At 45.1% G+C, this 27,743-nt stretch overlaps 1 protein-coding gene across 2 annotated transcripts in view; it reads left to right on the top strand.

The window, feature by feature from the left end:
* Positions 1-27,743, top strand: part of LOC120921123 (COP1-interactive protein 1-like) — a 66,312-nt gene that overhangs the window by 285 nt on the left and 38,284 nt on the right. For both annotated transcript variants that reach the window (XM_040333790.1, XM_040333789.1), the window contains exons 2-6: positions 12,151-12,236; positions 16,960-17,071; positions 20,792-20,927; positions 22,843-23,071; positions 26,907-27,029. In XM_040333790.1, coding sequence (XP_040189724.1) covers positions 12,151-12,236; positions 16,960-17,071; positions 20,792-20,927; positions 22,843-23,071; positions 26,907-27,029 — 686 coding nt within the window. The remainder of the gene's footprint in view (positions 1-12,150; positions 12,237-16,959; positions 17,072-20,791; positions 20,928-22,842; positions 23,072-26,906; positions 27,030-27,743) is intronic.

Raw genomic sequence — 27,743 nt, forward strand, 5'->3', positions numbered from 1 at the left:
TATCATTGCTTCATCTTTATTTACAACACCGTTCAGTGATCAGGAGACACTGACAACATTTTATTGTGTTTAACCACTTACTGACCAGCCTTTTCTGCCACTTTTTCTTTACAAGTTTACCGGTAAATGATATTCTTTGCTAGAAAATGGCTTATAATCCCCAAATATTATAGTTTTTTATTTTTTCTTAGCAGAGACCCTAGGGAATGAAATGGCAATCGGTGCAATTTTTTTTATGTCACATGGTATTTGCGCATCGGTTTTGCAAAAGCAATTTTTTGGGAAAAAATATACCTTAAAAAGTAATAAAAAAACACAATATTACCCTATTTTGTTTTGTAAAATGTGCAACATGACGATACAGTGACTAAATAGACATCTAACATGTCATGCTTTGAATTGCGCACGCTCGTGGAATGGCGACAAACTATGATACTTAAAAATTTCTATTGCCGATGCTTTAAATGCCTTTACAGGTTACCTGTTTAAAGTTACAGAGGAGGTCTAGCGTTTAATTTTTTTTTATTTTTTTGATCACTTTTTATTCCTATTACAAGTAAGGATGAGCTCCAGTGTGTTCACACACCCCACGTGCAGAGCCCGCCAGGAAATCGGCGCTGCGCTAATCACAGGGAGGGAGACATTTCCTGATCTCTGCAGCCGCGCGTCGGGACAATGTCTCGCTGCCTGTGATAAGCGCAGTGCTGTGCCGACTTCCTGGAGGGCTCTGCACATGGGGTGTGCGAACACGCCAGAGCTCATCCTTAATTACAAGGAATGTAAACATCCCTTAAAAGAGAAATAACGATGACAGGTCCTCTTTATTAAGGATGAGCTCTGGCGTGTTCGCATAGTACACGTGCACGGCGCTGCGCTAATCAAAGTCAGGGAGACATTTCACGATCCCTGCAGCCGAGCATCGGGAAATGTCTCCCTGGCTGTGATTAGCGCAGCGCCGTGCACACTTCCTGGCGGGCTCTGCACGTGTACTATGCGAACACGCCAGAGCTCATCCTTACTCTTTATAGAGAGATCTAGGGTCAAAAAGACCCCAAATATATTTTTTACCTTAAAGCGGGGGTTCACCCCAAAAAAATGTTTTAACATTACATTCAGCCGAGTTGTGAGAATGATATTAGGCTGTTTTTTTTTTTAAATCCTTGCCGTACATACCGTTTTATCTATATTTTCACCGCGGTTTCCGGGTTTGTAATCTGCGGGACTGTGCGTTCCTAATTGATTGACATACTTCCGACCGGCGCATACTGCGCGTCACAAGTTGCCGAAAGAAGCCGAACGTCGGTGCGTAGGCGCCGTATAGAGCCGACTCGCAGTCCGGCTTCTTTTGGCAACTCGTGACGCACTGTATGCGCCGGTCGGAAGCATGTCAATCAATTAGGAACGCCCAGTCCCGCAGATTACATACCCGGAAGCTGCGGTGAAAATATAGATAAAACGGTATGTACGGCAAGGATTTAAAAAAAAAAAAAAACAGCCTAATGTCATTCTCACAACGCGGCTGAATGTAATGTTAAAACATTTTTTTGGGGTGAACCCCCGCTTTAAAAAGCAAAAGATCAAAAAAAAAAACGTGATCTTTTCCTTTAACCACTTCAGCCCCAGAAGGTTTTACCCACTTCCTGAACAGGCTATTTTTTGCCATACGGCGCTGCGTTGCTTTAACTGACAATTGCGCAGTTGTGTGATGCTGTACCAAAATAAAATTTGTCTTTTTTTCCCCACAATTAGAGCTTTCTTTTGGTGGTATTTGGTCACCTCTGCGTTTTTTATTGTTTGCACTATTAACAAAAAAAGAGTAGCAATTTTAAAATAAAAAACAATGTTGTTTACTTTCTGCTAGAAAACATTCCCAATTAAAAAAAAAAAAATCAGATTTCTTTATCGTACATCACGGGACACAGAGAAGCATAGTAATTACTATGTGGGTTATAGAGAGTACCTTCAGGTGTGGACACTGGCACGCCCTTAAGGCAAGAAGTTCCCTCCCCTATATAACCCCTCCCATACCGGGAGTACCTCAGTTTTTTGCCAGTGTCTAAGGTGTTGGTCACGAGTGAACATGTGCTCCAAGGAGCTCCACTGGAGGGATCTATATTGGATGTAAAAAGCCTCCATGAAATCCGGATCCGTCCAAAGTGCTTCTGAGCCAAAGTGGACGGTACCCGGGCCCCGGTTAAGAAGAACGGGGTTTGGCCTGTAATGCTTCTCTTTGAGAGCTGGATCCTGGTTATTCAGTACTTTGGTCAATTTCCTAATACCAAAAGTTTACTGACAGGGTGCGATATGGGTCCAGGGGTGTGGTGTTCCTGTCCATGGACCCCGATCCCTGAAGGTCTATAGATGCTGCTCTCCGTGATGGGTGAAGATTGGACTGTCTGTTATGCAGAGTCCTGCAGCGTTGGATCAGGTAAGTGAAGGTGCTTCAGGACTTGGTCCTAGGAGTAACCTTCCTTTATTTGAGCCATTATGTTTGCCTAAAGCTATCTGTCTGTGCTTCTCCTATATGGTCCTGTGTGTTGTGGGGAGGAGGGGTATCTCTAGTCAGGTAGTTAGCCCCTCCTGTGCAGGTTAAAAGCAGAAAAAAGTTGTCCAAAATGTTTGGCTTCACTTGGCTTACCTGGTCCTCACATGGAGCTGTGGTGTTCCATCCTCATGCATGAGCGCGTAGCTTCATGCGCGCGCGACATTGATGTGTCTTAGGCGCACGCGCGCGCACAAATGATTTTTTTGTACGCTGCTTCGGTGCGCACGAATGTGCGCGGCGTGCTCCGTGAGATGCGTGTGACGACATGTGCGCGCGTGCGGCTACGTGTGCGCGCGTAGCCTCGTGGTGCACGCCTAACAGCGGCGCGCGCGTGCGCATGCGCGCAGGGGGTCTATCTCAGCTGTTCTCTATGAGGCTTGAGATTACAGGACAGAGCAGGTCAGGTGATTACACCTAGTCCTTATATGCTCCAGTCCACCTAACTGGTTCTGGCTGACGGTGGACACAGAGATCTTGTGCACATACTTTCAGTATTTAGTACTGGTGGTGGACAGTGACATCTGCTTAAGGCGCATAGTGGGCTCTGCACCTTGCCAACCATCAAATAGCAGCGTCAGTGCTGGTCTATAGGTTCGCAAGTAGTTGCAACTATTGTGAGTACCTCAGCTTTATCATGGCTAAAGGCTCAGGGACTAGAAGCAAAAAAGCAAAGGGATCGCCATCTGGCTCAGAGGATCTCGGGCATGCTCCTGCGGCTGCTTCCTCTCCTGAAAAATTGAAGGAGGCCCAGGGTGAACCATCAGGGCTGTCAGATGCCTGTTCTGCCCTTATCCCGCCTGCTCCAGTTTTTGTGACACAGGAGGCTCTGGCCTCAGCTATGGGGGGTCTGGAGCAGAGATTAGCGACCTTGATTGCATCCTCTCTCTCAAGGGAAAAACGCACAAGGTCCCCCTCTCCCTCTGAGGAGTCCCTCGATTTGGGGCATGCATCCTCAGAAGAGGTTGATTTACCCTCTGGAGATCTGGCAGAAGGTCAGCTGATAGTAGTGGACTCTGAGGATTCCACTTTGGGAGAACCCTTTTCGGCATCACAATCCGAAAAATTGTTGGTCCAGTCCCTCACTGAGATGGTCCGTTCGGCCTTCAAGTTGCCACTTTCAGAGCCAGCTTCAAGTGCAGTCTCGTCTTTAGGCTCCTTAAAAGCTCCTCAAGCTAATTATTCCTTCCCGGTTCACCCCCTGCTGGAATGGCTTATCTACAAGGATTGGGAACATCCAGATAGATATTTACTTCCTCCTAAGAAGTTTTCGGTTTTATACCCCATGGAGGAACAATTCACAAAAAAAAAAAAAAAATGGGGCATCCCCAAGGTTGACGCAGCTGTGTCCTGCGTAAACAAATCTTTGACCTGTCCAGTAGACAACGTTCTGATATTCAAAGATCCGACAGACAAGAGATTAGAGACTTTATTAAAAACCTCTTTTGCTTCAGCGAGAGGAATAACCCAGCCTGCAATTGCGGCTATTGGGATTTGCCAGGCCTTGAAAGACCAGTTTAAAGGGGTCTTAAAGGAATTGCCGGCACAACAGGCCCAGAATTTGGCTGAGTTTCCCAGAGCATTATGTTTTGCCATAGATGCTATTAAGGACTCCATTCAGCAGTCCTCACGTCTCACTCTCTCGCTAGTTCATATGCGCAGGTTACTCTGGCTGAAGAACTGGTCTGCTGAAGCCCCGTGTAAAAAATTACTGGCGGGGTTTCCCTTTCATGGAGAGCGTTTGTTTGGGGAAGATCTGGATGCTTATATTCAGAAAATTTCCAGTGGCAAAAGTACACTGTTGCCAGTAAAGAAAAGGTTTAGGGGTTCCCCCTCCTTTAAGAGATCCTCCTCTCCTATCCCTAGTACTTCCGGTACCAGGCAGTTCCGACGGCCTCCTGGGCGATTCAATGCAGGTGGGAAGCCACAGGGCCAGCCTCAGGCTTCCAAAAAGCCTTGGAACCGTAAGCCACAGGCCAAGCCAGCAACTAAGTCAGCATTATGAAGGTTCTCCCCCACTCAGCCGGGTGGGGGGAAGGCTTCAGCTGTTTGCGGAGGCTTGGCTAGACAGGATCCAAGACAGGTGGGTCCTCTCTACGGTCTCCGGGGGCTACAAGCTGGAGTTGAGCGAATTTCCTCCACCGCGCTTCTTAACCTCGAACGTCCCAAAGGACCTCGGCAAAAGAAGGTCCTTAGATCATCTGTTATCCCAAGGGGTAATCAGAGAACTGCCAGTGGAAGAACAAGGTTTGGGGTTTTATTCCAATCTCTTCACCGTCCCCAAACCAAACGGGGATGTAAGACCCATCCTGGACCTCAAGGCCTTAAACAAGTTCCTAAAGGTCCAATCATTCCGGATGGAATCGATCAGGTCAGTGGTGGCCTCCCTGCAAGGAGGGGAACTACTAGCGTCCATCGATATAAAGGACGCATACTTGCACGTTCCTATCTTTCTCGACCATCAGAAGCTGCTTCGCTTCGTGGTAAATCAGCGCCACTTCCAGTTCGTGGCCTTACCTTTTGGTCTGGCCACCGCTCCTCGTGTTTTCACGAAAGTATTGGCTCCACTGTTAGCCTATCTAAGGTCTCAAGGCATATCCATAGTAGCCTATCTAGACGACCTATTGGTAGTAGACCGGTCAGTGGCCGATCTAAACTCAGCGGTACACAGAACCGTAAAATTTCTGGAATCCATGGGTTGGGTTCTCAACCTGGACAAGTCAGCCTTAATGCCTGTGCAAAGGCTCGAATATTTGGGTCTACTCATAGACACAAAGCTAAAAAGGGTCTTCCTGCCCCAAAGGAAGTTCGAGGCTTTAAGAGAACTAGTTCAACTAGTCAAAGCAAAGCGTCAGCCTCCCATTCGCCTCTGTATGAGGTTACTGGGAAAGATGGTAGCCTCGTTCGAGGCCGTTCCATTTGCGCAGTTCCACTCAAGGGAGCTTCAACATGCCATTCTGTCCGCTTGGAACAAAAAGGTTCAAGCCTTGGATCTCCCTATGTCTCTCTCCCGGTCAGTCCGGCAGAGCCTTTGTTGGTGGCTGGTTCCCCGGAACCTGCTAAAGGGGAAGTCCTTTGTTCCCGTGACATGGCAGGTTGTGACCACGGACGCCAGTCTGCTAGGCTGGGGTGCAGTCCTGGGAGGTTTGTCTCTCCAGGGGAAATGGTCAGCCTCCGAGAGGTCTCTACCCATAAATCTGCTGGAAATTCGAGAACAGTCTATCTAGCCCTGTCAGCTTGGTCAGACAGGTTGAAGGGTCTTCCGGTCAGGGTTCAATCAGACAATGTCACTGCCGTGGCATACATAAATCACCAGGGGGGCACAAGAAGTCGTGCAGCCCAAAGAGAGGTGAATCGAATCCTGACCTGGGCAGAGAAATATGTCCCATGCATATCTGCAGTGTTCATTCCGGGAATAGACAATTGGCGAGCAGACTACCTAAGCCGCCAACAGGTGCTTCCAGGGGAATGGACTCTTCACCCCGACATCTTCCAGAGCATTTGTCAGAGGTGGGGAACACCAGATGTCGATCTCTTTGCATCGAGGTTCAATGCAAGGGTGGGCAACTTTCTGTCCCGGACAAGGGATCCACTTGCTTACGGCACGGATGCACTGGTGTTCCCATGGGACCAGTTCTCCCTAATGTATGCGTTTCCTCCGCTGCAATTATTACCCCGTCTTCTTCGCAGGGTAAAGTCGAAAGGAAGACCAGTGATTCTGGTGGCTCCAGCGTGGCCCAGAAGGGCCTGGTTCGCGGACATTGTAAGGATGTCCGTGGGGCAACCGTGGTCCCTTCCGCTTGGCCAGACCTATTGTCCCAGGGGCCAATATTCCATCCTTCCTTACCGTCTCTCAATTTGACGGTTTGGCTATTGAGTCCCATATCTTAAAGAAAAGGGGTCTCTCTAATGCGGTGGCATCTACTTTGATTAATGCCAGAAAACCGGCATCCAGACTTATCTATTACCGAGTTTGGAAATCTTATGTGGCCTGGTGCGAGACCAGGGGTTGGCATCCCCGGAGGTATCTCATTGGCAGAATTCTGGAGTTTCTGCAGTTAGGGGCAGACATGAAGTTGGCCCTAAGCACCATTAAGGGCCAGATCTCGGCCTTATCGATTTTTTTCCAAAGGCCACTAGCTACACATTCCCTGATCAAAACCTTTTTGCAAGGTGTGATCCGGCTTAGTCCACCAGTCAAGATTCCCTTGTGTCCATGGGATCTGAATCTGGTCCTTTCTGTCTTACAGAAACAACCATTTGAGCCCTTGGCTCATATTCCTTTGGTCCTTCTGACCAGGAAGGTGATATTTTTGGTAGCCATAACCTCCGCCAGGAGGGTTTCGGAGTTGGCGGCCTTGTCTTGTAAGGAACCGTACCTTATATTCCATAAGGATAGAGTGGTCCTACGGCCCCACCCGGCTTTCCTACCTAAAGTTGTTTAAAGATTTCATTTGAATCAGGATCTTGTTCTCCCGTCTTTTTTCTCAGAACCTAGTTCTGCAAGGGAGAAGTCTTTACATACGCTAGACGTATTAAGAGCAGTTAAGATCTATCTTAAGGCTACTGCTCAGGTCCGGAAAACTGATACATTGTTTATCCTGCCAGAAGGTCCCAGATGTGGGCAGGCAGCGTCGAAGTCCACTATCTCCAAATGGATTCGGCAGGTCATTGCTCAAGCCTATGGCTTGAGGGGAAAGGTTCCCCCGTTTAAGGTTAAAGCACATTCCACTAGAGCGGTGGGTACTTCCTGGGCAGTGCATCATCAAGCCTCCATGGCTCAAGTCTGCAAGGCCGCGACATGGTCGTCTGTCCATACTTTCACTAAGTTTTATCAATTGGACATAAGAAAGAATGAGGAGAGCGCCTTTGGGCGCAGTGTGCTGCAGGCTGCAGTTTGATTCCTCATGTCTGATGGCGCCCGGCTTATTTCTTGGGGTCTCCCTCCCCTCATAGCATTGCTTTAGGACGTCCCACATAGTAATTACTATGCTTCTCTGTGTCCCGTGATGTACGATAAAGAAAATAGGATTTTTATAACAGCTTACCTGTAAAATCCTTTTCTTGAAGTACATCACGGGACACAGAGCACCCGCCCCTCTTTTTGGGGTATTTGGGACACTTATTGCTTGCTACAAAACTGAGGTACTCCCGGTATGGGAGGGGTTATATAGGGGAGGGAACTTCTTGCCTTAAGGGCGTGCCAGTGTCCACACCTGAAGGTACTCTCTATAACCCACATAGTAATTACTATGCTTCTCTGTGTCCCGTGATGTACTTCAAGAAAAGGATTTTACAGGTAAGCTGTTATAAAAATCCTATTTTCTTCATCAGTTTAGGTCAATACGTATTCTGCTACATATTTTTGGTAAAAAGAAAAACAATAAGCGTCTATTGATTGTAGACGCGATAACTTTTGTGCAAACCAAACTATGGGTTATATTTATGGCATATTTATTTATTTATTTATTTATTTATTTATTTATTTATTTATTCTACTAGTAATGGCAGCGATCAGCGTTTTTTTTTTTTTTAGCGGGACTGCGACATTGTTGCAGACAAATCTGACCCTAAGTGACACTTTTTGGGGACCATTGACACCAATGCAGTGATCAGTGTTAAAAAAAAAAATGCACTGATCCTTGTATAAATAACACTAGGGGGTGATCAAGGGGTTAAGTGTGTCCTAGGGAGATGCTTTCCAACTGTTGGGGGGGTGTTACACTGGAGGAAAACAGAGATCATGATTCAGCTTAGTTGAAACAGAAGATCTCTCTTTTCCTCACTGACAGATCAGCGGTGTGCTTTGTTTACATATGCACATCACTGTTCTGTCTCTCCTGTGAACAATTGGCAGGTCGCGGCGGCCAGACCTGCTGATTGGCTCCCGCTGTGTCCCATCACAGTGGGATCGGTGCACCCTCTGCACAAAACCATGTTCGGGTATGTGATTTTGCACATCCTGAGCCACCCTGCCCAGGAATATGTACGATGGGCGGGCTCGGAAGCGGATAAAAAATAAATAAATAATGATTTACTTTCAGTCTGAACCAGAAGTGACAGTCGTCGCTCCGGTCCTCCAAGGCCATAGAGTCGATGAAAGAGTATCTACTCTTTGATCGCCTATGAGAGCAGCCAGCTGCACCGTCGGATCAACCGCCAGTAAAATGTTTACCCACGTTTAGGCGTGTCAGGCATTTTGTATGCTTAAAATCTCCTCTACTGAATGCACAAGTGGGCCCGGATTCAGAAAGAATGGCGTAACTTTCGGCAGGCGTAGCGCATCTTATATATGCTACGCCGCCGTAACTTAGAGAGGCGAGTACCGCATTCAGAAAGAACTTGCGCCCTAAGTTACAGCGGCGTAGCGTAAATGGGCCGGCGTAAGCCTGCCTAATTCAAATTATCAAGGCAGTGGGCGTGTTGTATTACAATGAGCCGTGACCCCATGTAAATGAGTGGCCGATCAAACAGCGCAATGCGCACGCATGCTCAGTCACATCGCAAATACTCCCTAAGATACGTCGGCTCAATGCTTTGTCAACGTGAACGTAACATACGCCCAGCCCCATTCACGTACGACTTACGCAAACAACGTAAAATACGACGCTGTTCCAACGTTTCCGACATCCATACCTTAACATGACTTACCCCTGCTTTATGAGGGGTAAACTTATGCCGGACCGACGCCTTACGTAAACGGCGTGGCTAAATCCGATGGGCACAAGTACGTTTCTGAATCGGCGTATCTAGGTCATTTGCATATTCGACGCGTAAATCTACGGAAGCGCCCCTAGCGGCCAGCGTAAATATGCACCCAAGATACGACGGCGTAGGAGACTTACGTCGGTCGTATCTTGGCCAAATTCAGGCGTAACTGCCTTTATGAATCAGCGCATAGATACGACGGTGCTCATTTGGACTTACGACGGCGTATCTGGAGACACGCCGTCGTAAGTCCTTTCTGAATCCGGGCCGTGATTTTTAATTTTTTTTTTGCCTGTTAACATCTATAGTGTGCATGGACACATAAGTTAACAGGGAGGGGAGTTTAGAGCAGGCACCCATTCCGATGGACGGACTGGCCTCGGGGGGCCGTCATCGTGGGCACCCTGGACAGGTAAGTGCGTTTATTAAAGGTTAGCATCTACAGTGTTTGTATGCACCCTATTCAAACCATACAAGTGTATTGGTGTGTGTGTGGAATAAAAATGCATTATGCGTCACAATGCACAACAACGTGTTGCAACGCACATCAGCACATCACAATGCACTGCTTATCGAGTTAAAGCGTAACTCCACTTTTGTTGAGAAATAAAACATTCCCCTCTGGGTGGTCTATGTACATTGTAAGAATATTAACAAACTTTGTTGCAAATTCCTACCTTTTGTTATTTTAAATAAATAGCTGTTTGTTGTCTGTGTGCATGTGTTAAGTGAATCTGCATGGGAGTGATTTTCTGATTATCAATCAGCTGCTGCACCTGCAGGGCTCTAATACGGAAAGCGACAGGGTCTGCATCCCTTTAGACATGATTTCCCTTCGGGTGCATCATTACAAAATGACATTTTTGTTGCAGGGGATGACCAAAATCTGCACCCTGTACATAGCACACGTCTGGAATCTGCACCATGTACATAGCACACGTCTGGAATCTGCACCATGTACATAGCACACGTCTGGAATCTGCACCCTGTACATAGCACACGTCTGGAATCTGCACCCTGTACATAGCGCACGTCTGGAATCTGCACCCTGTACATAGCACACGTCTGGAATCTGCACCCTGTACATAGCGCACGTCTGGAATCTGCACCCTGTACATAGAACACGTCTGGAATCTGCACCCTGTACATAGCGCACGTCTGGAATCTGCACCCTGTACATAGCACACGTCTGGAATCTGCACCCTGTACATAGCACACGTCTGGAATCTGCACCCTGTACATGGCACACGTCTGGAATCTGCACCCTGTACATAGCACACGTCTGGAATCTGCACCCTGTACATGGCACACGTCCGGAATCTGCACCCTGTACATAGCACACGTCTGGAATCTGCACCATGTACATAGCACACGTCTGGAATCTGCACCCTGTACATAGCACACGTCCGGAATCTGCACCCTGTACATAGCACACGTCTGGAATCTGCACCCTGTACATAGCGCACGTCTGGAATCTGCACCCTGTACATAGAACACGTCTGGAATCTGCACCCTGTACATAGCGCACGTCTGGAATCTGCACCCTGTACATAGCACACGTCTGGAATCTGCACCCTGTACATAGCACACGTCTGGAATCTGCACCCTGTACATGGCACACGTCTGGAATCTGCACCCTGTACATAGCACACGTCTGGAATCTGCACCATGTACATAGCACACGTCTGGAATCTGCACCCTGTACATGGCACACGTCCGGAATCTGCACCCTGTACATAGCACACGTCTGGAATCTGCACCATGTACATAGCACACGTCTGGAATCTGCACCCTGTACATAGCACACGTCCGGAATCTGCACCCTGTACATAGCACACGTCTGGAATCTGCACCCTGTACATAGCACACGTCTGGAATCTGCACCATGTACATAGCACACGTCCGGAATCTGCACCCTGTACATAGCACACGTCTGGAATCTGCACCATGTACATAGCACACGTCTGGAATCTGCACCATGTACATAGCACACGTCCGGAATCTGCACCCTGTACATAGCACACGTCTGGAATCTGCACCCTGTACATAGCATATGTCTGGAATCTGCACCCTGTACATAGCATACGTCTGGAATCTGCACCCTGTACATAGCACACGTCTGGAATCTGCACCCTGTACATAGCACACGTCTGGAATCTGCACCCTGTACATAGCACACGTCTGGAATCTGCACCCTGTACATAGCACACGTCTGGAATCTGCACCCTGTACATAGCACACGTCTGGAATTTGCACCCTGTACATAGCACACGTCTGGAATCTGCACCCTGTACATAGCACACGTCTGGAATCTGCACCCTGTACATAGCACACGTCTGGAATCTGCACCCTGTACATAGCACACGTCTGGAATCTGCACCCTGTACATAGCACATAGTAGTCAGACTCTCCAATGTGCTGCCACCACAAGGTATTTTAATCTTTGCGGCATCCGTTGTTGTTTAGTCGTGTCCGACTCTTAGTGACCTCATGGACCCTACCACGGCAGGCTTTTCTGTCCTCCACTGCCTCCCGGAGCTTGCTTATTTTCATGTTCATTGTTTCGATGACGCTATCTATCCATCTTGTTTTCTGTCGTCCTCCTCTTCTCTTTCCTTCCATATTTCCCACCATCAGGGTCTTTTTCCAATGAGTCCTCTCTTCTCATTAGGTGGCCAAAGTATTTGAGTTTCAGCTTCAGGATCTGCTGCAGTACAGGCTACAAAAAAATAAAAGCATATTTATTACTTGCTGTATAATATTATTATTGTTATACAGGATTTATATAGAGTAGCGCCAACAGTTTGCACATTGCTTTAATGTATATGTGGCATGACTGCATTATAGTAACATTTGAAGGTTTTATTGAGCTATTAATGCAACTATTTACTTTTTTTTAGAGAAGCAACTGAAGGAAAAAGATCCAACGTTGGATGAAGAAGCCTTGCAGCATTTGGAGGCAGTAGTGGATGCTGTTAAAGAACTGGTAAGAAGTGTGTTTTTTTTTTTTTTAAAGAGAAGCTGCCCCTTCCCTCAAAAAAGAAAAAGGCAGGAAGGGTCTAGTGACCAATATTGCCTGTGTCCTCATTGCTGACTTACCATGCTTTTTCTGCTCTGTGTATCTGTATGGAGACTGCCATCTTGGAAGAGGCAGGGCTTTTCTTCCCATGTCAGAGCCTTCAGCAAAGGAGAACAGTCAGCGGCACTGTAGTGACATTACTAAGAAGATGAATGTTTCTAAAAATTCCCAAATATTCCCAAATCTTTACTTTCTGAATTCAGGTACACTTTGCATAACAGGATGAAAAAATACAGCAGTTGGACGTCAGTGAAAGTCAGAACAATTATTCATTCAACTCCTAATATTCCATTATGGGACGGGCTGTGAGAAAATAAAAGGGGCTAGAAAAAAAGCATAATGACATAATAAATGTGACCTGGATTGTGAACATACATTTATTAACCACTTAACCTCCAGACCATATTGCTGGTCAAAGACCAGAGCACTTTTTGCGATTCGGCACTGCTTTAACTGACAATTGCGCGGTTGTGCGACGTGGCACCCAAACAAAATTGGCGTCCTTTTTTCCCCACAAATAGAGCTTTTTTTTGGTGGTATTTGATCACCTCTGCGGTTTTTATTTTTTGCGCTATAAACAAAAATAGAGCGACAATTTTGAAAAAAAATGAATATTTTTTACTTTTTGCTATAATAAATATCCCCCAAAAATATATAAAAAAACATTTTTTTCCTCAGTTTAGGCCGATATGTATTCTTCTACATATTTTTCGTAAAAAAAAAAAAAAATCGCAATAAGCGTTTATTGATTGGTTTGCGCAAAAGTTATAGCGTTTACAAAATAGGGGGTATTTTTATGGCATTTTTATTAATATTTATTTTTTACTAGTAATGGTGGCGATCATCGATCATCGATTGGTGGCGATCAGTGCTATAAAAATGCCACTGGCAGTGAAGGGGTTAACACTTGGGGGCGGGGAAGGGGTTAAGTATGTTCCCTGGGTGTGTTCTAACTGTAGGGGGGGGTGGCCTCACTAGGGGAAATGACCGATCTTCTGTTCATACATTGTATGAACAGAGGATTAGCATTTCCCCCCCTGACAGGACTGGGAGCTGTGTGTTTACACACACAGCTCCCGGTCCCCGCTCTGTAACGAGCAATCGCGTGTGCCCGGCGGCACGCCCACGGCAGCGTGCACGCGCCCCTAGGGGCCTGCGCGAGAGCCGACGTATAGCTACGGGCTCTCACGCAGGGGAGCCGACCTGCCGCCATAAAATGACGGTGGCTGGTCGGCAAGTAGTTAAAGGGCTAATTAAACCTGCATCAACTCCATCCTCTTATGTAATAGACTAGCTTGCCAGTGAAAATGTTGCCAACATCTATATTTTAAGTGGACAGTGTCAGTCAGTAGAGCAGTGGACAGTGGCATAGGACGGTGTCAGTAGGGCAGTGGATGGTGCCTGTCAGTAGAGCAGTGGACGTGTCAGTAGGACAGTGAATGGTGCTTGTTAGTAGGGCATTGGACAGTGTCAGTAGGGCATTGGATGGTGCCAGTAGGGCAGAGGTTAATGTCAGCAGAGCAGTGGATGGTCTAAATAGGAGAGTGGATAGTGCCAGTCAGTAGAACGGTGTACATGTCAGTAGGACAGTGGATGGTGCTTGTCAGTAAGGCAGTGGACTGTGGTATTGGACAGTGTCGGTAGGGCAGTGAACGGTGTGCGGACCTCCTATGTAATAGATTAGCTTGCCAGTGGAAATATTGCCACCATCTATATTTTAAGTGGGCAGTGGTATGAGACTGTGTCAGTAGGGCAGTGGATGGTGCCAGTAGGCTAGAGGTTAATGTCAGTAGGGCTGTGGACGGTGTCAATAGGAGAGTAGATGGTGCCAGTCAGTAGAGCGGTGGACGTGTCAGTAAGACCGTGGCATAGGACAGTTTCAGTAGGGCAGTGGATGGTGCTAGTCAGTAGAGCAGTGTATGTCTCAGTAGGGCAGTGGATAGTGTCAGTAGTTTTTTATTTTTTGTTACAATATTATTTTCATTATTTTTACAATTTTTTTTTTTTTTTTTTTAATAGCCCTGTTGGGGGGCTTTAGTGAGCTATCATGGGTCTAAACTGACCCCTGATGTAGTGTTGCCAACCTACCAGATTGAAATTTACTGACCCGACACCCAAAATTTACTGACACAGGCAAGTTTTTACTGCTATTTCCAAAAGTTACGAAACTACAGTTTTGGGTGCAAATTACAGTATTTAGGGTACAAACAAGTATAATATAAGGTAGATATTAAGGCAAAAAGCATTTTTCTTATTTCATTTTTTCGATATAGTAATTAACCACTTGCTTACTGGGCACTTAAACCCCCTTCTGTCCAGACCAATTTTCAGCTTTCAGCGCTCATGCACTTTGAACGACAATTGGGCGGTCATACAACACTGTACCCAAATGACATTTTTATAATTTTTTTCCCACAAATAGAGCTTTTTTTTTGGTGGTATTTGATCACCTCTGCGGTTTTTATTTTTTGTTAAATTTTTTATTTTTTGACTGAATTTTTTTTAAAAATAAATTATATTTTTTAAAATGTTGTTATAACATTTTGCAAACAGGTAATTTTTCTCCTTCATTGATGTGCACTGATGGGCTGCATTGATAGGCACTGATAGGCGGCACTGGTGGGCACTGATAGATGGCACTGGTGGGTGGCACTGAAGGGCACTGGTGGACACTGAGAAGTGGCACTAATAGGTGGCACTGATAGCTGGCAGTGATGGGTGGCAGTCATAGGCAGCACTGCTAGGTGGCACTGATTACACCAATGGTGGTGGGCACTGATAGGTGGCACTCGTGGGCACTGATAGGTGGCACTCGTGGGCATTGATAGGTGGCACTGTGAACACTGACAGGTGGCACTGGCAGGGGGTTTAGATTGGCACACGAGGCATATGTGCCGCCTTCCTCTTCGGGACCAATTCCCCTTGCACCTCGGCACCGATTTCTCCTCACGATTACCAAACTTTGTTTACATCACGTGATAAGCTGTCATTGGCTGGCGCCATCTGGTGGTGAGCCGTTGGTATTACAAGTTATTACCACCAGATGTGTAAGCTGGCGCCATCTCGTGGTGGCTGTTGGTATTACAAGTTAAGCATTACAAGTTAAACAGCAATTCTAATGTAATTTTTCACTATTTTTCACTATTTTCACTGCCATCTTCTTCCCTCTAATTAGAACCCCCAAACATTATATATATATATTTTTTATCGTAACACCCTAGAGAATAAAATGGCGATCGTTGCAATACTTTCTGTCACGCCGTATTTGCGCAGCGGTCTTACAAGCGCACTTTTTTGGGAAAAAATTACACTTTTTTAAATTAAAAAATAAGACAACAGTAAAGTTATCCCCATTTTTTTAAATATTATAAAAGATAATGTTACGCCGAGTAAATTGATACCCAACATGTCACGCTTCAAAATTGCGTCCGCTCGTGGAATGGCGACAAACTTTTACCCTTTAAAATCTCCATAGGCAACGTTTAAAAAATTCTACAGGTTGCATGTTTTGAGTTACAGAGGAGATCTAGGGCTAGAATTATTGCTCTCGCTCTACCAATCGCGGCGATACCTCACATGTGTGGTTTGAACACCGTTTACATATGCGGGCGCTGCTCACGTATGTGTTCAATTCTGCGCGCAAGCTCGTCGGGACGGGGCGCGTTTTCTGGCTCCTAACTTTTTTAGCTGGCTCCTAGATTCCAAGCAAATTTGTCAACCCCTGGTATTGATTATTAAAGGCATTGTACACTTTCAACTATTCTTATTGATTTGACTAGGTATTACTGGTGTTATAATTCTTTGTGTTGTTTGTCTTACTTTGTAATGATGGCTCACATATTGTGGCTGCAGTTTGTTGTGTCATAGCTTCTTGATTACCCCATATCCACACAGCGGGAACCTATCAGCGGGTACCGTGGGCACAATGTCCGCCTGCACCCGCTGATCATCCTGCAGAGAGACAGAATGGCGGTCTGCCTATATAAACAAGGCAGATCGCCATTCTGGGGAAGGCATGGATCCAGTGTCTTTGCAAAGCAGGGACAAGGATCCATGTCTTCCCCTAGTAAAAGCACCTCCCACAGTGTAATAAAAGACTGGTTAGGCACATAGTGAAGGCTCCCACCTGAGCGTTTTGAGCTCATAAAGTGCTTGTAAAACGCCTGAAAAAAGGCCTGAAAAACACCCAACAAGCAAAATCCCATTCATTTCAATGGCACCTGTTCAAATCTAAGCGTTTTGTCACCTGAAGGAAATCGGCTGAAAAACGCCCTAAGCTCAAAAAAGAACATGAGCTTCTTTGGGGCGTTTTTCTGCCTTTTACATTGGTGACCTGAACAAAATCACAGGAAAAACACGGCAAAATTGCGGTAAAACCGTGACTTTGAAATGCTCAGGTGTGAATGCAGCCTGACCCTTTGATCACCCCCTGATGTTAACCCCTTCCCAGCCAGTGTCATTAGTACAGTGACAGTGCATATTTTTTAGCACTAATCACTGTATTAGTGTCACGTCCCCAAAAAGTGTCATAATTGTTATAGATATTCTTTGATGCCCGTTTCAAATCCTATGAGATACATGACAAGTGTTTTTCATTGCATTTCATATTTAATTTTCCCCAAAACTTTAGGAGGACAGTAGAAGGGCAACACGTGAGCTTCTGGAAGCGGAGACAATTGAAAACAGCAAACTTCGGTACAAAGTCACGCATCTTCCCGGAATTATATCAAAGGAGATAGAAGGTAATGTTTTATCAATAATTGTCATGTTGTATGCTTTTTGGATCGAGTTAGGAAAGGTTAGAAAACCTTAGGTTTTTATTGGGGACCCCAAAACCATTTCAAATCATTTCCTGTCCCTGTGACACAAGGACAAAAAACACTGAAATTTTCGAAATTTGATGGCAGAAAAAGACCAAGTGGTCCATTGAATCTGCCTGTTTTTTTTCCACACATCAACTATTCTATTGGTAAAATTATAAAATTTCAAGGTTAGTTTTGAACTTTTCTCCTCCTAGTTTAAGGTTATGTCCCAATGTTCTTGATCATATTAAAAATACTACCCTCCTGAACCTGAACCCTCAAAGTGTTTAAAGTTTCAACTATGACCCCCTTTCCCTTATTTCCTTAAAGTGGATGTAAACCCACTCTCATCCTTTCTAAACTACTGCCATAGTGGTTATCTCTAAGGCTAAAACAAAAAGAAAAGATAGGACCAACCTTGTGCATTACCACTTAAATTTTTTATTAAAAACAGAATAAAAAGCAATGGTCCTACTCACAAGGGATTTTTAAGTAAGCGCTTTTCAGACAGCTGGACTGAACCTCACGGCACCTGCCAGTAGAACCTCAGACATCTGACTGGCTGACGCGTTTCTGGGGCATACCCCCTTCTTCAAAGCCTAGATGGTCCGTGATACCGAGGTGGTATCAGGGCCTGGTATCAGGGCCAAACTTCACTGTGCTCTGCCCAGCACCAAGGGCAGTATCTGTGGAGTTGCAAGGAACTTCCCCAGCTGAAGCGCTGGTCATCAGACAGAGGGTTCAAGACCTCTTCCCCACCCTTGTGGCAGTTCCGGAGGTTCAGGGTGAGAAGGTGGCGATCACTTCCCAGCAGCAGATACAGGGGGAGAAGGGAGAGGAGGTGTTCATCATCCCTCCCCAACAGTTGGCCAGGGTGGAGAACGGTGGAGCCTCCTTCCCCAACGGTTAGCCCAGGAGCGGATGATGTGGAGTCCCCAGCAGAAGTGCTGATAAAAGGGCAGAGCACTGCTGGCTCCTGCCTAGCACATACAGTGTCTCTACAGCTTCAGAAAGCTGGGGCGGTCATCCCCCTGCCCAGCAGCAGACCAAGCCCCGGAATGTTAAAAACCACCCAGCTGAAGCGCTGGCAGCCGGACAGAGAGTCAATAACCTCTGCCCCACACCTACTGGTGTCAACTACTCCTTGCAGCCAAGATTGGAGGTCATGCCCTGACAGGTCATATCTATGAGTCACCTCGTCTGGGTAAATGATTAGTTAATTAGCTCATGTTAATTTTATGTTCTGGTAACCTCCTCAAACTGTATATAAGGTTGTATTCTTGGTTCTATTAAAAACTCCATGTTCAGCAGACAAACAAGTATCGTCTCGTTGTGTGCTTGAGAGCAGCTGGAATATCTGATATCTATATACAGACTGATAGGAAGTGGTATATGACGGAAGCACTCAAGCAGAGTGTGGGACGTTCCGTTACAAATGGCAAGCATGTTATACTTACCTGCTCTATGCAGCGGTTTTGCACAGAGCAGCCAAATCCTATTTTTTGGGGTCCCCCATCAGCGGCCCTGGCCCCCCCCCCCCCCCTGCCGAGTGCCACCAATAGCAAGCCTATTACTATAGGGGAACTCAAGCAGGCTTGCTCCTGAGCCATGCTCTATGTGTCCATTCACACACAGAGTGGGGCTCGGCCCCACACCCCCACTGGCTGTGATTGACATAAGCAGGAGCCAATGGCCCCTGCTGCTGTGTGAGACAATAAGGAGAGAGAGACTCGGGAGAGCCGCTGCTCTCATGCACATCGCTGGATCGAGATGGGGCTCAGGTAAGTATAAGGGGGGCTAGGGGAGAAGCTGCACCCAGAAGGTTTTTAGTTTAATGCATAGAATGCATTAAGGTAAAAAAAAACGTGAGCCTTTAGAACTACTTTAGGAAAAACCAAGCCCCTCCTTCCTCCTGCTGGTGATCTCTCTAATGATAACTATAGATCTATATAGAGGATTCTGGGACTCATATTGGTAACCCCTCTAGTGATTGCTAAAGATATACTGTATATAGAAAATCAGAAGTGCCTATCTCCTGGCGACCCCCTCTAATTTTTTAAAGATCTATATAGGGGAATCTGGACCTCCTTCCTCTTGCTGGTGATCCCTCTAGTTATAGTGAAAGATCTATACAGTATAGAGGAATCAGGACCTTCTTCCTTCTACTGGTGATCTCTCTAGTGATAACTAATGATCTATATAGGGGAATCCGGGCATCCTTCCTTCCGCTGGTGATCCTGCCTCTAATGATAACTAAAGATCTATATAGATGAATCAGGGCCTCCTGCTGTTAACCCCTCTAGTGATTACTAAAACTCTGTATGTAAGAATTAGGAGCTCCTTTCTTCTGCTGGTGACCCCTCTAGTTATAGTGAAAGATCTATACAGTATAGAGGAATCGGGACCTTCTTCCTTCTACTTGTGATCCCTCTAGTTATAACTAAAGATCTATATAGGGAAATCAGGGCATCCTTCCTCCTGCTGGGGATCCCTCCAATGGTAACTAAAGATATATGTAGATCAATGGTCTCCAAACTGCAGCCCTTTGCTGGCGTTTTTCTGGCCCTTGACCCTCAGAATTATATACTTTTTGAAGAAATCAGGGTGAGTAGTACAACTAAGGCCAGTTACACACGCAGCGGACTCCGTCGCTACGGAGTCCGCCTGCTCCGCCAGCTCAGCGGGAGATCAGTCTGCAGATCTCCGCTCGGTCGGCGGATGACAAGCTCCTCTCTGCTCACTTAGCGGAGAGGGGCTTGTGCAGCACCGCTGATTCCTATGGAGCGATCTGATGAAAACGGACAGCATGTCCATTTTCATCAGATCTCACCCGATTTGATCCGCCATGGATGGATATGGACGTATCGCCATACGTCTGATTTTGGTGGATCGGGTCGGATGTCAGCGGACATGTTTCCGCTGACATCCGATGCTCCATAGGACTGCATGGAGCGGCCGTTCAGGTCCGCCGTCAAAACTGACAGGCAGACCTTAAGACTAATAAAAACCTGACCATTTTTTTTTAATCCTTCTCTACATGTTTCTCTGTGTATATTTTAGAGAGATTTCTCATGATTTCTTGTCACTGTTGCATTCTGTTCCCATGACAGAAAATAAGGACTTGGATGGCAATGAAACTTGATAAAATTTCTAACTTTATCTAACTTTAAGGCCTCATGTACACATCATGTTTTAAAACCTCTACTGAACGATTTAACGCAACAGAAAAAAACCGACCGAATTTCCATTGTGCCGCGCTTAGTCGAGTTTTTAGAAGTGTTTTTTACATTGAAAATAGTAAAAAATGTTTCTCCATTAAAAAACCCCTTTTACACGCGTTTACAAGTCCTTACAAGCATTTGGCATTTCGAATGCCTCTTAAAATCCGTCCTGAACGCTTTTTTTTTTGCTTTCCAAAAAATGCTTCTAAACTCAACTGCTTAGAAACGACTATAAACGACCCTGTGTATAATAAGTACTGATAAGATAACAGGGGAGATTTTTAGGGGCAGCTGAAAAAAACGCCCAACTGCTCCTAAACATCAGTTTACCAGCAGTAGTGTACATGAGGCCTAAGTCTATCGGAAAAAAAAATGTTTGGGTTGGCTTTAAATCCATGGACCCAGTACTGTATGTTGAATTACTTGTCATTATACTTAGCTGCGGTCACAAGTGCTCGTGAATGTGTCTCCTCGGAGATGCTGCAGTTACAGAATGAACTGAGAAGAATAACCTTGGAACTGGAAAACACTGAGAAGAAACAACTGGATTTTGAGGAACTGAATTCTTCTCTTGGGTAATATAGCCTTCTATTTTTTTTTTCTGCATTCAGAAATGGCAAGATAAAAACTAAAACTAGTGTGCAATATATTCTGACACATGTGTGTATTTTAAAACATAGTCTTTAAAGGGCCAGATTTGATGAAGTGAACGTGTGTGAGGGCCGACCATTTTGCCTGGCATTCTTGGAACTATTAAAATTTGCACTAAGTGTGTTCATCTGAGCACTAATAGACTGCCCAACAATAATTTTCTTACCTTTGTGGCGATAGATATCTTTTGTGGCCCCAAAGAAACCTAGAGCGCTGCCTAGGACTAAGGTTTAGCTTGGGCGTGTTATTTGGATATACCGTATTTATCGGCGTATAACACGCACATCGGTGTATATGTATAACATGCTTTAAGGGAAGTTTCAGGAAAAAAGTTTTTTTTAAATAAAGAACTGGGAAGCAAAATAAGGGTTAGTGCCCATCAATGCAGCCTCACAGGTGCCATGGATGCAGCCTCACCATTGCCATCAGTGCAGCATGATCGATGCCCATCTGCAGCCTCGGAGGGGACAGGACGAGCGCCAAGACATTACATACAGGAGAATCTCCTGTTTACACGGCGGCCTCTTTAATACAAAGTCCCGCCTCCAATCATAGGCAGAACAGTCATCTAATGGCAGCCCAGGAGACAGGACTCCCTATTACAGACACAGCCGAGTAACAGGAGATTCTCCTGTATGTAATCTGATGGTGCTCGTCCCGCCCCCTCCGAGACAGCACCAATACAGTATATATATTTTGTGGCCCTAGTGGCCAAAAAATATATATATCCAAATTACCAAGGGCATACTTACCAACTGTCCTGAATTTCCGGGATAATCCCTGGGATTTAGACCCTTTTCCCGAATTTTGCCATTCCCGGGAAATGTCCCGGCAAATTCTTATTTTCCCGATTTTTATTTTATTTATTTTTCGCCGCCGCCGCTAGAGGTCCCTGGCCAGCGAAAACAATGTCTCCACCAGCCGCCATTTTCCTGAAGACCACAACAATTACTGTTTAGTAATGGCTGGGTGGCTGCCAATAGAATTTGAGCTGTGACACCTCCCACCTCCCGCCCCAGAGCGCTGCTTAGGACTAATACACATATTTCTTTTGTGGTGTATGATCTGGGCCTGCTGTCCCTTCATCCCTCTTTATTTCTTTCCTTCTCTCTCCTTCCCTCCCTCCCTATTTCTTTAACTCTTTCTCTGCATCTTTTTTTTTTTTTTCTTTCTTTCTTTCTTTCTCTCCCGCCTTTCTTTCTTTTCTTTTTCTTTCTTTCTTTTCTTTCTTTCTTTCTCGCTCGCTTTCTCTCCCTCTGTCTTTCTTTCCTTCTTCCTCCATCTCTCATTCATCTCATACTCTAACCACACCCATTTAAGCCACGCCCACCATCCCATGTAAACCACGTCCATTTTTCGTCGCGACACGCTCAGAGCGACGGATTTTTCTATTACGGACGGTATGCCCCGCCTAAAAACAAATGCCACGCCCCCTAATTGTAGCAAGGCTCCGCCTACATGCAAAAGTGACCCAAATGTATTTATTTATTTTTTGCAATGTTGGCCCACAGGCCGGACTTTGGACATACCTGTTATAGAGCAAGAAAGAATCCCAGAGCTGATTTACTGGGCAGTGACTATACCTATCAGTTCTTTTGGGAACCATATGGTGGCTTCTTATGTTCCAGTATAATAAAGATAAGCTTTATTATAAGCTTACCAGTAGGTACAAGTGAAAAAGCGGAGTTTACAAACACTTTAACAGTTTTAAAATGCACCTACCTACAATTAATACAGTTTTTTTTATTACAACCACGACTTGTTGATCATGGTTAATCATGACATGTTGTCTTATTAGGCTGGGAGCACTATATGGTACTGTAATTGTGTCTGTTATAGGATTCAAGGAAGAACACTGTGGAATGAACATCAAAAAGCAGTTGATCTGCTCAACCAGCATATGGCAGACAAGGCCCATCAAAGCATCCGAGTGAACCAGACTCATGGCAAGCGAAAGGAGGCTGAAGAAGCTGTCATTGAGTACCAGCACAAGACTGAAGATCTAGCTGAGGATATGGTCACTGAAAAAAAACTATTTACTGCAGAAACGGAAAACCTAGAAGCTCAGGTGTGCATTGTAGAATCTAAAATCACTCAATCTGCAGTTTGGTCATTGTGAGAGTGCTTGTTTTATGTATAGCATATTATTTCTATAAATACATTGAATCTGATTTTATTACAATCCATTATGAATATGCCTAACTCCAGGCACAATAAACGTACTCAGGTTAGTACCTAGGGATCTAGTTATCCCCAATTTATGAGGGCCTATAGCAGGCGAATTTTCCCCCTTTATTCAAAGCACTGTTAGACCTATTGCTGTCTTGGAACCATCTACTGCTGTCGTGGTTTCGCAGGATTAACGCGGTTAGGATGACGTACCTACCTAAACTGTTGTATGCTTTCTGGGTCCTCCCGGTGCCTCTGCCTCCCCATATACTTTGGATCCACCAACGGAAAATTTAAAGTTTCATTTGGGGTTCTTACCGGCCTACAGTTAACAAATGTTGTTCATTCGTAGAATCAATGAAGGTTCCTAACCTTCAAGCTTATTATGTCACAGCTAATCTCGCTCCTATCTCTACTTACATGAGACTTACCACTTACCTTTATGGGCCATTATTGATGTGGTAGACTCACATCCGACTCCCCTGTTTTCTTTACCATAACTCCCTCCCTCCTACTTCTCGCCCAACAGGCATAAGTCCTTCTTTTATCCCATATATTCCACCTTTGGCACTCTATTAAAAACTTGGCAGGCTTGATCTCACCTCATCTACCTTTTTTATGTCTATTGCGCTGCCCACTATCCCCCCCCCCGTTGTTAACAGCCCAGGCCGGTTCAATTTGTGGACGGAAAATGGGTTCTCGGATGTGCACTCTCTGCTGACCCCAACTAGGATCATGACGTTCTACATGCTCCTCTTGTCTCACAAAATACTGCTGCAAGAACATTTCCCGCTACCTACAGCTCCGTCATTTTATCCAGCAGCTTTTTAGGCCTCATTCGACACCTTTCCGAATTTTTAAAGCATATGCAAGTCGCGTCCACATTCCACGGGCATAATCTTTGAAATACTCATCAATTGTTTCCTCTAGAAAACCACCACTGCTCTCTTTCCAGCAACATTGGGAGCATTAATTAGCAGTGGAGTTGGCACCGGATGACTGGCAGATTATGCTGCAGGCTACTTCCTATTTTTACAGAATTGTCACCTTTTTTGGAAAATACTTATAAGGTCATATACTGCTGGTACTATACTCCAGCTGAGCTGGCTCATATAATTCCCCAATATCTGTAGACTTGCTTCCACAGGTGTACCCAGCCTGGGACAATGGCCCACATCTGGTGGTATTGCCCTATGTCGACTAGACTTTGGATCCGGGTTCACGCATTATTGTGAAAATTCTTTCACTCAGATGTAAAGAGGAACCCATGTGAAGCCCTGCTTTTTAATCCTATCAAGACCTTATTACAGAACGCAAATTAGCAATGCACCTCTTTCTTGCTTACTTACTATAGCAAGGGCCTGGAAAGCTCCTGCTCTCAACTTCGAAGCAGTTAAACATTGCATGAACAATGTTATGGTCAATGAAAAATTGCCATCTATACTGTCTGATTCCGATGATCAGTTTCTGTGTGTTTGGCATCCCTGGATATCCCTTTGCCCATCCTTTGCTCTTTGACCATACCCTATAGACGTTATGACATTTTTCAGGTGCATTGTCCTCTGAGACCACTCTTTTTTTCCACTTTCCTTTTCTTTTCCCATTTTAACTTTTCCCACTTTCCCCTCTTCCCCCCCCCCCCCGTATTTTTAACCCACTTCTACCTATTCTGGGAGGTATTCTTCATCCAGTATATTTACGTATACCTCAGTCGACTGACTTCCCTTCGGTTCAATGACCGAGAACAGGTCTAGATCAAATGCCTTCCCCCACGGTTCCTGAGGTTCGGCCTCCTTAGCTTTTCTTCTTTTGTTATTGCCAATAACCGTGTTCTACCTTTCAGAAACATTTTGAGCTTCGTATTTATAAACTGGATCGGTTTAATTATTTCATATTTTACTTAGTCTAACTTTCATTTACAGTATCCTACTGTATTTTGGAGCTATTCTCCCAAGTTATGTTGTGCACTCCCGATAACTGTCTCAATCAGTTGGCTCTGTATGTCTTTACAATCTGTTAATAAACACCTTTGTAAAAGAACCTCATCCGGGTTATAGCAGTTATAGATTCCCAACATACTAGCTTCATTCTACATATTGTAATGCTATTCGTTTGCATGCTGGGATTAGCATAATCAGTACAATTAGTGTGCCCGGCGTTATGCTTATAGGGTCTGTGTCAACAGGGTTTGAGCTTGTGTCAAAGGGATCAGTGTGTGGTGCTTCTAAGATTATTCAGAATTCATTAACTGGTGCATTTGACCTGAGTGAGTGAGTGAGTGAAAAACGTATATAGAGCTACACATGCGAACTGAATCACCTTTGGGCGCTTGTTTGACCACTTCTCCCTTGAGCTTAGAAGAGGTGGGTTTTGATCTTTCTCCTAAAGGCCAAGTGGTTCTCCTCCAACCGAATGGAGGTTGGCAAAGTGTTCCAAAGTCGAGGGCCTTGGACAGCAAATCTTCTTTCTCCTTTGGACTTGTATCTGGTTTTGGGTATTTGGAGTAAATTTTGGTTGGAGGATCGCAGAGCGCGATTGGGGTTGTAGGCTTTTATTTTGTCGCATAGATATTGGGGGGGCATTTCCCCAAATACATTTATGCGTTAGACAGAGTGCTTTGAAAGAGATTCTGTCTTTCACTGGTAGCCAGTTAAGGCTTCTCAGTGATAGGGAGATTGATTCCCATGGTTTTTTTTCCAGTCACCAGACGCGCGGCCGTGTTCTGAACGACCTGCAGGCGCGTGATTTGGTACTTTGGGAGTCCGAGATAGAGGGCATTTGCATAGTCCAGCCTGGAGTTAACAATTGTTCCCACCACGACTGCTATGTCTTCTTTAGGAATAAATGGGATTAGTCTGCGTAATAAGCATAGCAGATGGTGTGATCCGCTGACTACCGACCCTATTTGTGCATCCATTGTCATGTAGGTGTCAAAGAAGACCCCGAGACTTTTGACTTTGGTGCTAGGGGTGATGATTTTTCCTAGAATGGGCGGAGGTGTCCAGGTTGTTGCCAGTTGATTCTTCCAATTGCAGCTGACCTCCCATAGACTCGTATAGGAATGCAAAACACGTCTGATGCGAACATAATCCCATTGACACACACAGGCTTCTGAAAGAGGACCTGTCATACCAAGCAACTTTTTTTTTTTTACAAATCTTTTATTTACTTAAAGGGCAAAGATTCACGAAATACAGCATACTTCAGAAACATAAGAAAAAAAGATAAAGCAATGTAAAATGAGTTGAGCTTTTATAATATAACATAGATAGGTTATCTATCCATAAAATCTAACATCTCCAAGTTGGAGAAACTAATTGATTGCAGTCAATCCCTTCACCAAGCAACTTTTATATCATCTGCGGACTTATGAGTGAGTAACTTGTATAGCGCAGCAAATGCGAACTTAATTGTCTCAAGGCGCTTTGCATCCAGTGTCGTCCTGGTCCTTCAGAAGAGGTGGGTCTTTAGTTTTTTCCTAAATGAAATCATTCCTAAATGCTGCACTTCTATATCTAATTTCACAGATGTGTCATTTATAGAAACTCTTTTCTCATGTCCAAAATGATGATTTTTTTTTTATTACATCTTTTTATTTGCCATGAGATGGCTTTATCTGCTACGAGTTATAGCTTGTTATATATGTCAATTATTTTTTAAGAGGAAACCAAAAAAAGGGAATAAATTGTATGGGGCATGCTCATTATCTTTACTGAGCCTTTTCTTCTACTCAGATTTTAGAAACACAAAAGAAGACTGAGGCCCAGGATGCCAAAAATGCAGAAAAGAAGGTATACTTGAGCCAGCGGAGATCAGTACTGTTTGATGTGGAGGAGAAAGTTATTAGTGAGAAAGAGGTAAGTTGGAGATGATGAGGGAATTTGAATGTATTCTGGTCTGTGAGTAATATATTGGTGCAATGCTTAGGTCAGGAACAATAGTTATCAAGTGTTTCTTCTGCCTATAGCAGCCCCCATTCCTTTTAAAGCAGACCTACTGTTACTTGGTTGTCCCCAGGTCTTAGTACACAATGCTGTAGTTCTTGGCCACATGGGGACGGAGTAAAGAGAGAAAAGGAGGACCTGTAGTCTTGAGGCTGGTCTGGCAGGACCTGAGACTCCGGAGGCAGGAGAAAGCCCATGAGACTGTCCAAGGTCTGGGCTGACTGCGGGCAAGCATGTCCAGTAAACCATTCCAAAATCAGGGCTGGCAGTGGGCAAGCATAATACAGTGAAACCTTGGATTGTGAGTAACGCAGTTAATGAGCGTTTCGCAATACAAGCATTTTTTTTTCTTTTTAAATCCTGACTCGGTTAGCTAGTACTGTCTCGCAAAACTCGCAGGGCTGGCAGTGGGCAAACATAATACAGTGAAACCTTGGGTTGCGAGTAACGCGGTTAACGAGTGTTTCGCAATACGAGCATTTTTTTTTCTTTTTAAATCCTGATTAGGTTTGCGAGTAATGTCTCACAAAACAAGCAGGATTCAAACCACAGCGGTGTGCAGTACCATATTTGGCCAGAGGTGCAGGAGGGCGCCGGAGCCAATTGGAGCCGTTCGGAAATACTCTG

The sequence above is a fragment of the Rana temporaria genome, chromosome 13, assembly GCF_905171775.1.
Source record: "Rana temporaria chromosome 13, aRanTem1.1, whole genome shotgun sequence".
NCBI classification, from domain to species: Eukaryota; Metazoa; Chordata; class Amphibia; order Anura; family Ranidae; genus Rana; species Rana temporaria.